The sequence below is a fragment of the Spea bombifrons genome, chromosome 3 (genome assembly GCF_027358695.1).
Source record: "Spea bombifrons isolate aSpeBom1 chromosome 3, aSpeBom1.2.pri, whole genome shotgun sequence".
NCBI classification, from domain to species: Eukaryota; Metazoa; Chordata; class Amphibia; order Anura; family Pelobatidae; genus Spea; species Spea bombifrons.
The window spans coordinates 73205904-73220264 of record NC_071089.1 but is presented as its reverse complement, the minus strand read 5'-3'; the positions used below and the strand labels follow the sequence as shown (position 1 = coordinate 73220264).

The window sequence follows — 14361 nt, the reverse complement described above, 5'->3', positions numbered from 1 at the left end:
TGTGCCACTCTGCCTCCAGAATTGCCTTATACCCCTATATGCCACTCTGGCATTTAGGGGGTTAAAAGGCATTTTGTGGGGCTGAGTGGCATATAGGGAGGTATAGGGCATTTCAGGAGGCAGAGTGGAGTATAGAGGGTTAAAAGGCATTTCTGGAGGCATAGTGGGATTAAGGGGGTTAAAAGGCATTTCACAAAGCACTCTGCCTCCAGAAATGCCTTATGCCCCCCATTTAACACTCCCTCCCCCTCCCTCCCTCCAAACTTACCGGAGCTTCTGAGCCCCCGGTGCGTCGTCCGGGCAGCGTGTAGAGCTCTACGCGTAGACAACTTCCGCTGCAGCCGGGAGGGAGGCTGACAGCCAGGGAAGATCTGCGCGATGGACGCAGACAACCCCCGCTGCTAACAGCATCTCCTCCCAGCTGCAGCGGAAGTTGTGTACGCGAATCGCGTAGAGCATTACACGCTGCCCGGACTAAGCACCGGGGACTCAGAAGTACCGGTAAGTGTTGTGGGAGGGGATCCAGGTCCCCTGCATCGCTGCGGGGGATCTGGATCTTAGTCTCATAGTCAGACCTAGTTGAGGTCTGATTATAAGACAACCCCGATCATAAGATGAGGGGTATTTTTCAGAGCATGGAAAAAACCTTGTCTTATAATCGAGCAAATACGGTAGAATCTATTTTGCAGGTTTTTTCATTAGTTTTTGTAGATGAGTAAAAGATTTTCCAAGTAAAAGTCAGAAAAGGTGTTTTTTTTTTCCCCCTCAATTTATATATATATATATATATATATATATATATATATATATATATACCGTATTGGCTCGAATATAGGCCGCACTTTTTCCCCCCACTTTAAGTCTTTAAAGTGGGGGTGCGGCCTATATTCGTGGTCTAGCGCCCGACGCCCGGGACATGCAGTCCAGGGCGCCGGGCAGGCAGCGGGGTAAGGATACAGATCCCCCGCAGTGGTGCAGGGGACCTGCATCCTACTCCCCGATACGCTCAGACAGCCTCCCCTGCCAGCACTTCCCACGTGGGGGGGGGTTTGGTGTGCCGGCACGAGAGGTTGTCTAAGCGTTTTTTACCTCTGCCCCCCCGGACTTACCGGAGCAGACTCCCGGGTGTCTTGCGGGGCCGGCGGGGGACATCTACGCACCGGAAGCCGGATGTATATATATATGAAAGCTAAACTACTAAAAAAAAAACTCTAGAAGGGGAAGAAATAAGTGAGACTCTGGTTGGTATCTCAGGCATAGTTTTCGAACTGTATTAATTAGGGCTGAAACAACTAATCGATAATAATCGATAATGAAAATCGTTGTCAACGATTTTCATTATCGATTAGTCGAATCGATTTTTATCGATTTATAAAAAGAGGTTTTTTTCAGAGCAAATGCTCTGAAAAACTCCTCTCCTTATATAATCCGACCTCAAACAGAGATCAGATCCAGGGGACCTGGATTCCCCTCACTGTCGGCCAGTCTCTCACTTCCGTCTCTCTCCCCCCTCCCATACATCGCTCTGACTCTCTACCCGGCTCCGTTGCTGACAGGCACTTTCACTGCAGCTTCATAGAAGCCTCAGCGTAAGTGAAGGGCAGTAACGGAGGCTGTCTGTGTGATGCAGACCCCCACCGGCTGACAGAGAATCGAGGTTTCCTGCAGAGGATCATCCTCTCTGTCACCCTCCCATACACTACTCTGGCTCCTCCCCCTCCCATACACCACTCTGCCTCTCTACCCGGCTCCCTGGTGTCTTGTGAACCTCCGTTGCTGACAGGAGGCAGAGTGGAGTATGGGAGGGGGAGGAGGCAGAGTGGAGTATGGGAGGGGGGAGGAGGCTGAGTGGAGTATGGGAGGGGGGAGATGGCAGAGTGGTGTATGGGAGGGGGGAGGAGGCAGAGTGGAGTATGGGAGGGGGGAGATGGCAGAGTGGTGTATGGGAGGGGGGAGATGGCAGAGTGGTGTATGGGAGGGGGGGAGGAGGCAGAGTGGTGTATGGGAGGGGGGAGGAGGCAGAGTGGTGTATGGGAGGAGGGAGGAGGCAGAGTGGTGTATGGGAGGGGGAGGAGCCAGAGTGGTGTATGGGAGGGGGAGGAGCCAGAGTGGTGTATGGGTGAGTTATAGTGGTGTATGGGGGGTATTATGAATTTCAGGGCATATAGGGGGTATAAGGCATATCAGGGAGGGCATAAAACATATCTGGGGGTAAAAGGTATATCAGGGGGCTCAGCTGCATATCACTGGCATATAAGGAGTATAAGGCATATCGGGGGCACAGTGGCATATCAGGGGGCACAGTGGAATCTGGTATATGAGAGGTGTAAGGCATATATGGGGCCAGAGTGGCAAGCTGGGGGTCAGATATGCATAACTGGGGGCAGTTTGGTAAATAAAAGAAAATATAAACAAGGCTTTTTTCTCAGTTTTTATTAAATATGAAAATATGAATTAATATTTACTAATAACTTTGTATTAAAACCTAGTTTGAGAAACACTGTGTTTGGGTTCTTGTAGCTTTTATGTCAGTAAAATAAGAAGGTGAATAGAGAGAGAGAGGCCATTGTGATAAAGACATGAAAGTGTAAATTGTACGTTTTTTATTACATTATTTTAAATTTTATAAAAATTGCATTTTTTTAATCGATTAATCGAAAAAATAATCGGCCAACGAATCGATTATTAAAATAATCGTTAGTTGCAGCCCTAGTATTAATCCTTTTTTAAGGACTGTGAGTAAAAATATGCCTAAGAATAAGCACTAAAAGTGGTGACGCATGTAAGGTCTTTATTGTTGAGCTTGTGTCTTTCCCCTGCTTGCTCGTGGTGATATGATAGATAAAATATGAAATGAAGGATTTAATATATTCAAATTCTGTACTGGAACTGAGTACAACAAGAAGCTTTTTCGATGGGTAAATTCAATGATATTGTTTTTGGGAAATATAAAATGGTTTGCAGAAATTAAAATAAATCTTATAAAAGTTTGTTTTGTATATGCATTTGCTTTAAAAAAAAAAAAAAAAAAAAAAAAAAAACCTGAATTGTGATTTATACATAAAACAAGCTATTTCCAGCTATGTTCTAAAGTCATTTTTTATTTACTCATTTTTTTTTACAGGCTGTCAATACTGTACAGCAACAAGTGTTGGTTATCCCAGAAGAAGAAAAGCGAGCTTTCACTCTGCACTTCATTGATTCGTTAAAACCTGATGATAAGGTCATAATATTTGTTGGGAAGAAATTGATGTATGTACGACCAGTATTCAGATTAAATCAATTTTAGACTGAGCATTGAGCACAGTAATACAGTTTTAAGCATTACATGGTTTGGTCCCTTCTAAAATGATGGAGTAGTTTACATACGTCAGCTTTTTACAGTTTTTTTTTCTTAGAGAGAAAAAATGTAACCAATAAGATTGAGGAAATACCATACTAGGAAGTGATTAGAGGTGGGCTCTTTTCCTAGGGTCTATGTTTCAACCTTTTAGTTAAAGTTAAATTATGCCATATATTTAGTTCTGACACGTCTGTGTGCTGCTGGACTTGATGTAAGAGATTACAGTTCAACCTAGCCCTTCATTATGATTTTGATGGCAAACCACATGATTTGGCTGTAGGTCAGACAAATGTTCTCATATTGCCATATACAAAAAAAAATATTTTCCAGGGTTTAACCCCTTCAGGTCCGGGACGTACCTGGTACTTCCTGGTCACAGGTCACTGGTAGACCGGGACGTACCAAGTACGTCATCCCCAAAAACCGCCCCCACATCGCCTCAATCGTGGTGATCGCGGGGGCGCTGCTGCTGCTGTCTGCCCAGGAGTCTGGGCAGACCAGCACAGCCTCTCTAAGCCCGCCCCCAAGCCTACGATCACTCCCACGGAGTGATTCTGTAGGCTGAAACCGCGATTGCAGAAAAACCTGCAATTGCGTTTTCAGCTGCCACAGGCAGCTTCAGGGAAGGGGGTGCTGTGTTGATTGGGTCCCCACACAAGTGAGAGCGTCAGTGCAGCGTTAACCCCTTCAAGGGGTTAATTCCCGTTTTTTATGGGCCTCTGCTGCTGGTGGTGTGCCTGGAAGCCCAGGCAGACCAGCAACAGCAAAAACGAGCCCCCACAAGCCCTTTGATCAGTCCTACAGGAGACTCCTCCCCTGCAAGACAAGAGACTCCTCCCCTGCAATCTCCAGTCTATGGGAGATTGTGTCCCAGCTGCCAGAGGCAGCTTCAGGGACAGGGAGGCAGGGTTCTTTGGTCTCCACATGAGTGTGGAGACCAGCCCCCACCCCTCCCTTGCTCAATTAACCCCTACCCCCCTCTTGCTCAATTAACCCCTTCAATGCTGCGATTGTGTATGACCTCCATCGCAGCATTGCAGGGGTTAATATTAGTCCCCACAAGCTTGTGGGGACTAAATATCAGTCAATGCTGTGCTTCAATGGAGCATCAGCATTGAAAGAGTAAAAAAAAAAAGTTTAAAAAATTGTACAAAAAATATAAAAATAAAATTAAAAAAAATTAAAAAATAAATAAATAAAAAAAATAACAGCACTGACCTGAAAGTCCAGGGTGCTTCCAGGTCAAATGCTGGGCTGATGATGATCAGATCACTCCTGGCCAATAGGAGTGATCGGATCATTGTGGCAGCCCATGGATGACCCTGCCCTACAAAGAGAAAGGGGTCATCTAGGGTAATTATGAAAAAACACAAATTATTAATAATAAAACAAACATAATTATTACCTGATCACTTGTCGCTGATTATTGATCGGTCTCCGTGATTGATGTCAGCGGCCTAAACCTGTCACTTACAAGTAATCTGATAAAAAAAAATAAAAAATATTTAAAAAAGTTTAAAAATTGAAATGCGCATGTTCCAGTTTTGCCCTCATAGCTTCCTCAAAAAATGCATGAACCATGCATGTGAGGCCTTGTTGGAACTGGGGGATGTTGGTGAAAAAAATGTGGTGTTTTCTTCCATTGTTGCACATATGCTGTGCAAGAAATAAATTGCAACATTGAAATGTATTCATTAAAAAACGCAATAAAATAAATTGTCTGTGAACTTTGGCAGACATCAATGAAGAAATGGCTGCCTGAAAACTGTCAAAATTACCCTAGTTGAATACCTTGACTTGTCTGCTGTTCATAAATATATATTTTTATGGGGTAATTTACAGTGGGGGGCTTCCAAAATCTCCCAAATGGGATATGGGCCCAGTAAACCAATTTCTGAAAATTCCAAATTTGAAAACTAAAATGTGCATGTTCCCGTTTTGCCCTCATAGCTTCCTCAAAAAAACGCATGAAACATGCATGTGAGGCCTTGTTGGAACCGGGGGATGTTGGTGAACACAATTTGGTGTTTTTTTTCTGCAGTTGCACCTATTCTGTACAAAATATAATATGAAATCTAAAGCAACATTGGAACATATGCAAAAAAAAAACAAAAAAATATAAAAATACCTCAAAATTTGGCAGCAATTGGCGATAAAATCCCTGTTTGAAAAGTGTCAAAATGACCCTAGTTGTACACCTTGACTTATCTACTATTCATAAACATATAATTTTGGGGGGATAATCAGTATCTATGACAACTATTGCAGTTATTAGACTACCATGCCAAATTTGAAAAAAATTACATTTTAAAAACGTGATGCATGCCTTGCAATATTTGCCCTATACTGGTCAAAATAGGTGAAAATCTTGGCTTTATTGGGTGGTTTCCAAATAAGGACAAGTAAATTAATATATTTTGAATAATTTTTTCCCATTGGTTCAATGTGTGTACAATTTGTATGTATACAAAACTGTAAAAAAATGCGTTTTTTTTTCATTTTCCCCCCACTTTTTCCAGTTTATTTCAACCAAAACAATGTACTACCCAGCTTAATATGGTTTTAAATGAAAGCCCTACTTGTGCTGAAAAAAAACAATATATGATTTGTGTGGGTGCATTAATTCATAAGAGAGAAATTACAGTTGAAGAAAGACATAGCAAAAACACAAAAACGGCTCCGGTCCTTTAGCGACACCTTAGTATCAAAATCCCGGTCCTGAAGGGGTTAAAGGCATTGCCATTCTGAGCATGAATTCAATTTCAGACAATTTGCTGCAGTCAAAGGTTATGGGCAAAGCAAAAATCAAGAAATCAATAGAACGGCACAGTGCTTTCAATAATTTATGCCTTAGAAACCTGTCTATGTATATACATTTAGAATAGCCACATTAACTTCTGTTCCCATGATCTGTCTAGAGAATGTGGCATATTATTTCAGGACACAAAGCTAATTAGTTTTTTTTTTCCCACTAATCTATATCTAAATGTATCCATTTGAGACTAAGTATTTCCAAAACGGAAGCAAAGATTGACTAAGCAAAACATTTGTTAAGGTGAAAACTGTAAGTGTTATAAAGCTCCGGTTTTGTTTTCCTTTAACTATGTATTATGAAGGAACAAACAGCAAGTATCTCCTTAACACCCCTCAGTCCCAGGGGGTAGAGTGAAGGAAAAAATGATTTGATCCCCTGCTGCTTTTGTACGTTTGCCCATTGACAGACATGATCAGTCTATAATTTTAATGGTAGGTTTATTTAAACAGTAATACAGAATAACAACAAAAAAATCCAGAATAATGCATTTCAAATAAGTTATAAATTGATTTGCATTTTACTCAGTGAAAAAAGTATTTTATCCCCTACCAATCTGCAAGATGTCTGGCTCCCAGGTGTCTTTTATATAGGTAACGAGCTGAGATTAGGAGCACTTTCTTTAAGGGAGTGCTTTTAATCTCACCTTGTTACCTGTATAGAAGACACCTGTCCACAGAAGCAATCAATCAGATTCCAAACACTCCACCATGGCCGAGACCAAAGAGCTGTCCGAGGATGTCGGGGACAAGACTGTAGACCTACACAAGGCTGGAATGGGCTACGAGACCATCGCCAAGCAGCTTGGTGAGAAGGTGACAACAGTTGGTACGATTAATCGCAAATGAAGAAACACAAAATAACTGTCCCTCTCACTCTGTCTGGGGCTCCATATAAGATCTCACCTCGTGGAGTTCCAATGATCATGAGAATGGTGAGGAATCAGCCCAGAACTACACAGGAGGATCTTGTCACCAAGAAAACAATTGGTAACACACTACGCTGTGAATGTCTGAAATCCTGCAGCACCTGCAAGGTCCCCCTGCTCAACAAAGCAGTACAGGCCCGTCTGAAGTTTGCAAAATCGAGCAATTTGGCATCAATTCAACTTGCTGTGTTAGGAGAAGGAGGAATGCTGCCTATGACCCCAAGAACAAACATGGAGGTGGAAACCTTATGCTTTGGGGGTGTTTTTCTGCTAAGGGGACAGGACAACTTCACCGCATCAAAGGGATGATGGGTGGGGCCATGTAAAGTCAAATCTTGGGTGAGAACCTCCTTCCCTCAGCCAGGGTACTATATGTAAGGGATGGATATGACCCTCTAGAAAGAAAGAAAAACAACTGTATGAAACAACTTTTGGATATATAGAACGTTTGAGTTTTTTTGTCATGTCTGTTCTGTAATTTGTTTCTGGGAGTGTGTATATGTATATATATTATACCATTTTCTTTTCCAATCAGTGCTGATGATTTGTCAAGTGACTTCAGTCTTCAAGGCATTCCTGTCCAATGTCTGCATGGCAACAGAGAGCAATGTGACCGGGAACAAGCCTTGGATGACTTCAAAAAGGGTAAATGGATTTCATAATTTTGTGCAATAACACAAATTGTCGAGTAAACACGATTTGTAACAAAAAGCAACAACAAAACCACATTATATGAAGATGCCTTTGGTGGTTTCAATCTTTATTGGCACACTGTCCAAAGTACTATTGATGGGATACAACCTACTTCGGAGTGCCGTTAATTTGTCCATTACATTGTTTGACTATAATACCGTATTTGCTTGATTATAAGATGACCCCCCAGAATTTGAATATTAATTTAGGAAAAATGTTTTGCTAGTAAATAGTCACATTGTAACAATTTTTTCATATTTAATAAAAACTGAATTTTTATTTTGTTTTCATCTCCTTTTATTTGCCAACCCTCCCCCAAGTTATGCACATCTGCCCCCCAGATATGCCTTAAATGCCAACCTGCCCCCCAGTCATGCCTTATCCACACATATATGCTGCTCTGCCTCCCTGACATGCATTTTAACCCCCTATTTGCCACCCCACCAGCTATGCCTTATACCCCCTACATGCCACTCTGCCTCCCTGATATGCCTTTCCACCCCCTATATGGCACTCTGCCTCCAGAAAACCATTGATACCCCCCACCCGACTTACCAGTGCATCCCTTTACTTTTGACCTGTGTTTCAGACTCCCTGGTGGTGGTGCAGCTGGTGGAGGTCTGTGCGATGCAGACCTCCGCTGCTGCTGGCCAGTACTTCCGCCGGGGCTTCTACGACTGAGCGCCAGCATTACATGACCTTCCGGTGCTCCACCATAGAAGCCCCGGGGGAAGTGCCGGCAGCAGCTGAGGTTGTCTGTGTGCATCCCGCAAACATTCAACAACCTCTGTTGCTGCCGGCACTTCCGCAGGGCTTCCAGTGGAGCACCAGAAGGTCATGTGATGCCAGCGCTCCGTCATAGAAGCCCCCAGAGGAAGTGCTTGCAGCAGCAGAGGCTGCCAGAGAGGAGGATACGGGTCCCCTGCAGCGCTGCGAGGGATCTGGATCTTAGTCTTGCAGTCAGACCTCTATTTGAGGTCTGATTAGAAGACAACCTCGAATATAAGACAAGGGGTATTTTTCAGAGCATTTGCTCTGGGGAAAAAACAATGTTTTATAATCGAGCAAATACGGTATAAACAGTATCTGATGGAGTAGTATTAATTTCAAAGATTAATGTGTGCCTGTAATAGTGGTGTAGGAAGGGAGGGATTTGGGGGTTTTGAGAATCGACAGACTTTACAGACTCTGTATCACGGATGGACAGTATCTTAATGATGAGGGGCCTGCGGTACTTGGGGAGAAGATGGTTAGGGGGCTGGTAGAGATTTTAAAGTATGGGGGGGTGGGTGGTGTCAAAGGGGTAGGATAAGAGTAGGTTCAGGGCAAGGCTTCGCTTTAGGGAAGTTGCGAAAGTAATGGTGAGTTCAGTATCGATAAACCAAAAGCTAAACCACAACATGTTGTGACATATATGTTGAAAAATAGCTTGGTGGTGAAGGTTACAAGTGTCTGTGGTTTAGGGAATAAGATCCCTGCACTTAGTAACAAGTCATACTGTGGATTTAGAGGTGCTTACAGAGACCTGGCGCAATGAGCATAATGACTGAGATGTTGCCATAACAGGAGACAGGTTACATAGAAAGGAAAGAGGTGGCAGAAAGGGAGGGTCGTCCTTTATGTTAATAGCTTAAAAGTAACTTACACAAAGTAATAAGGTGTATATAGAAATTATTTGGGTAACTTTGTAACCTTGCTGTAATATATAGACCCCTTGGATAAGTAGATGAGCTTGACAATCTGTAAGAAATTATTAAGATGTTAATGAAAGGTGAGGTTATCATTATGGGAGACTTTAATATCCCTTATGTAAGCTGGAAAAAACAAGCAGCTGGGTCAGTCAGGAGTAGAGACATAATACATTTCTTAAATGGACTGTGTCTTAAGCAGTTGGTAGAGGATGCAACAAGGAAAGAGGCTGTGCTGCATTTGGTATTTACAACCGGAGACTTGATTTCGGATGCCACTTTAATGAGAGTGTTTGGACTCTGGTGATCATCGGTGTGGTTTAATATAAAGAGGGAGGTTACCAAGGTTTTTGTTTTTTGGGACATGAATTTTCCTAAACTGGTGAGAGTTTGATGGTCTGGACATCTTTAGATGGAGTTCAGGAGAGGTGGAGCTATTTGAGATGTCCCGCTAAAGTCAGCAGAACATTGCATTACACTTGTTAGAGTAAAAGAAAATAATATGAAACCTTTTTTTAGATAAATAAGTGAGAAAGAAAACATAAACCAGCAATAATGACACTAAATATAAATAAAGGGAATTATATAAATGAGTATAAAGATCTAGCTGACTGCCTAAGTAAATTCTGCTGTTTTTACAAAGGAAGATCTCTGGTCAGGCCTCTCCTAGAGTATCGTGTACAATTCTGGAGACCCCATCTCCAGAAGGCTATTGACACATTGGAGAGGGTTCAGAGGAGAGCTACAAAAGTGGCTTGCAGGACAGAAATTATCCAAAAAGATTAGGGAAATTTTTAGGCAAATAACAGAGGGAGTGCAATAGAAACATTTAAAACAAGTTAAAGGGGTTTAACAACGTAAAGCAGGCAAGCTTATTTGAAAGGAAGAGCAGTGTTAGAGGTGATGTTCTAAAACCAGAAGGTCAGAGGCTTAGATCGAATGTAAGGAAGTTCTACTTTACTGAGAGGATAGTAGATAAATGGAAGACTTTCCCAGCAGAAGTGGTGGATGCTAATACAGTGAGGGAATTTCAACAGGCATGGGATAGACATAAAGCTTTCCTCACTATAGGACCTCACCAAAGACTGTTAGGGGTTTAAACCCCTTACGTCAGGAAAAATGGGCAGACTCGAAGGGCCGAATGGTTCTTATCTGCTGTCAAATTCTATGTACCCTCCAGGCTCTTGTCTCTTTAATAGGCCAATGAGCCCAATAGCAACGTCAAACTGTTTTCATGAATAAGGTTTTGGCGATACTTTGTATACTTAGCTGGTTGCAGAACCGTTGAGAAGGAAATGGGGGCCAGAAGGGGAGATCATTTTGTAGTCTTCCACCTCAGTTTTACTTATGTTTTATGTACAAATACCCCTACCTGCTGCAGAGTATATTGTGCGCCCACCAACTTTTTTTCCTTTTCTTTTGTTTGTGTTTTTATGTTCAGCTCTAAACCCACAAATCCAACAATGACATAGCTCCCTTATAATCAAGTTGTCAATGATATTCTATATAGACAGAAAATCACCAATATCAAAGCTTATTAAATATAAATTTAGGATCCCAGCCTTCAGGAGTTTTAAAGGGCAACCGCTCTCCATTCACCACGTATGGATTGTTAATTGTATACCTAAACTACATCTCCATGAAATATCCCTTTGTCCCTACTATACTTAAGCTTTGTCATTAACAAGAGCGGCCTTTACTTTAAATGCTGTCTGCTTAATGGTGAGCACCAGGTACTGAAACCTTTTTGGCTGCCGATTAATATGTATTAGATTAAATGTCAACATCACTATTTTACCCGTTTAAGTAACTTAGGCACATGAGCTTGTTTATCGGTGTGAGGTTTTCAGTGTGTGCATGTGCCTGATTTCAGGTCATGTAGTGAGTTGCAAATGTATTCTGACAGATGTGTGGGAGAATGTGTAACTGCAGCATCTGATTTCATTCATAGAATTTTACCCCTCCCAATTACTTTCCAGTATCAACTGTGGTTTGTGAAACCAAGTAAATACATGTGCATTCTGTAGCTGCTGACATGTAATCTACATTGCCAGTTATTAAGAACCTTCCCCACAGTGTTTTAAATGTTGTTTTTTTTCCCCCTCCAGGGAAAGTGAGAATTCTAGTAGCTACTGATTTAGCGTCACGTGGCCTAGATGTCCATGATGTTACACATGTTTTTAACTTTGACTTTCCTCGTAATATTGAAGAGTATGTACATAGGGTTGGCCGGACTGGAAGAGCTGGGTGAGTACACTTGGGAGCAAATGCGCATCTTCTAGAATAATATCTCATTTGGCCATTTCATTATTTCAGACTTATATAATTGAATTATAAAATACGAAAATGACCTTAAGGAGTTAGTAGAAGAATTATTAAACACTCTACAGACACCAGACAAGTCAGAAGCCTTGTTTTTCCCTCAGAAATCTCATGGTGCTGCTACAACCACAAGGGATTCTGGGTAGGCACATGCAAATAAGGTCAACAATGCCTCTATATCGACTTTATACATGAATCCCTTGAAAGTAATTGCCTGTTGTACAATACAGCGCCTACCCAGAATCCGTTGTTGTTGTGGCAGCACCATGAGACTTCTGAGGGAAAAACAAGCCTTCTGGCTTGTCTGGTGTCTGTAGATGCGTGTTTAATAATGCTTCTACTACCCCCTTAATTTTAAGTGGAAGGGTTTTCCATCATCTTTACCCACCATAACTTATGTTATAAAAATAACCTTGTCACTGTGAGAATTGTCAGTCGCCCTGGGCTTAAAGTAAGGTCCCTGCTCAGTGTTTGCATTTACATGCATTTTGACCTGCCCATCTATGTTTCTTTCAGGCGTACAGGTGAATCTATTACTCTGGTTACTAGGAAGGACTGGAGGGTTTCTGCAGAACTTATAAATATCTTGGAGCGAGCTAATCAAGTAAGTAGTTGGTAATATTCTGTAGACTAACTTATAAACCATTTCAGAACACTTCACTGTAAATTTAAGGGTGTTTCATTTTGAGAAGGTAATTTCCAAGCAACAAAAACACACATAGAAACATAGAATTCGGTGGAAATAATGAAAATCGTTGGAAACTAATTGCCCCTCGTTTTATAATCCAACCTCAAATAGAGGTCGGATAATAACACTAAGATCCAGATTCCTTGCAGCGCTGCAGGGGGACCCAGATCCTCCTCTTGCACAGAAAACCTCCGCTATGCTGGCCGATGCATCCGCCGGGACTTCTATGGTGGAGCACCGGAAGGTCACGTCACGCTGGTGCTCCATCGTAGAAGCTATGGCGGAAGTGGAGGATAGTAGCGGAGGTTGTCTGCGTGCATCGCACAGACGCCAGCCGGCGCAACGTTCACCGGCTGCCAGAGAGAAGGATCCGCCGCAGCACTGCAGGGGACCTGGACCCTCCTCCCTGGCAGCCCGTGGGAGTTTGTGTTGATGCATGCAAACATCCTCCGCTACTGCTGGCACTTCCACTGGGAAGCTTCACTTACAGCCTCCCCATGCCATGCTTCCCTCCCCCACTTACACATTCATGCTATCACACACACACACACATTCATTCATGTACTCATCAACAGATGCTCCATCATACACCCTACCCCACCCCCTTACACGGACTGCAGATTTCCCAGTGCAGCTCCCAGATTTCCTCATGGGCTGCAGCTTCTCTCTGCGTTGCTTGCAATTCTCTTGTCCTGCCCAGGGGAAGCAGAAAACGGAGCAGGGTCATGTAACATGAGTTAAATTCACGTGACTCCGCTGGGTCCCTGCTTCCCCTGGACGGAACAAGAGACGTTGCTTGCACAGACTATTAAGCAGCAGCAATTGCCCAGCCCGCCCCTGGATGGCGGTAGATTATGTTAGGCTGTTTTTTTTTTTTTAATTTTGGCATTTTGCCGATAATGCCGTTTTCGGAAACCGATATTTTGTGCATTCCTACCATTAAGACCTTCTGTATTACTACTAAAGGTATAAGAAAATATGGGCCCCAACACTGATCCCTGAGTTACCCCATTGGTAACAAGTCCTTCCTCTAAAGACACAAAGACACGCCATTAACTACAACCTTATTCTTCCTGTCACTCATCCATTGCCTTATCCATTTAACTCTTTTGACATCCAAATGTAAAGATTGCAATTTGTTTGTTTTCTTGAGAGGGGCGCACAATGTTGAATGGCTTACTGAAATATTTATAGGCTATGTCAACAGCTCCTCTCTGGTCACTTTTAGCTTACATCAACTTGAGTTGAATGGGAAGTGGTGGTCTTACTATATGATTTTCAGTTGCTGCAATAAACTTTGTTGTCTTCAGTTTTAATTTTTACATAAACTAAACTTAAACAAAAATATATCCTTAGGAGGTTCCACCAGAACTTATGGAAATGGCAGGACGATATGAAGAATTTAAAAAAAAGAAAGACGGTGAAAGAGACATGGTTCCCCGAAAAGGGAGATGGCGTAATGATCATTAATTTTCATGTATGTATATTTCCATTTGTTTCTTGCTTGACGTTTTAGAAGTGAAATTTTGCTTAAGAAACCTTGATATTATTCATTTTGTTCTCATTGTTTAGTGTAAATTCTGTGTATTATTTAATGTGCAATGGCTATATAGCTGTTTAATTGCATTTCTTCTATAACATAGAAGGCATTCTTTGTTCAGCTGTAACTTCACTTTCTTTGTGTTCTGTTAGCAATGTCTTAAAACCCTGTAGTTTTTGAGTTGGTATGCTCCCTTAAAATAAGGTTAGCTTTGGCTATTTGCAATTCCATAGCTTCTATATATGGTGTGCTCTCCTGAAATAAAGGTCAGATTTTATACAGACTTCTTTGGTTGAGGGAGTACAGTGGCTTTTAAAACAGTTGAATAACAATTCAAATTCTTTTCA

The 14361-nt window shown here is 42.1% G+C and overlaps 1 protein-coding gene across 1 annotated transcript in view; it reads left to right on the top strand.

Moving 5' to 3' along the window:
- The window catches only part of DDX43 (DEAD-box helicase 43), a 36801-nt gene extending 22763 nt beyond the window's left edge, over positions 1–14038 (top strand). The window contains exons 12-16 of the mRNA XM_053460354.1: positions 3125–3252; positions 7619–7728; positions 11573–11711; positions 12303–12390; positions 13831–14038. Of these exons, the coding sequence (XP_053316329.1) occupies positions 3125–3252; positions 7619–7728; positions 11573–11711; positions 12303–12390; positions 13831–13944 (579 nt within the window). The 3' untranslated portion in view covers positions 13945–14038. The remainder of the gene's footprint in view (positions 1–3124; positions 3253–7618; positions 7729–11572; positions 11712–12302; positions 12391–13830) is intronic.
- Positions 14039–14361: the final 323 nt, after the last annotated feature.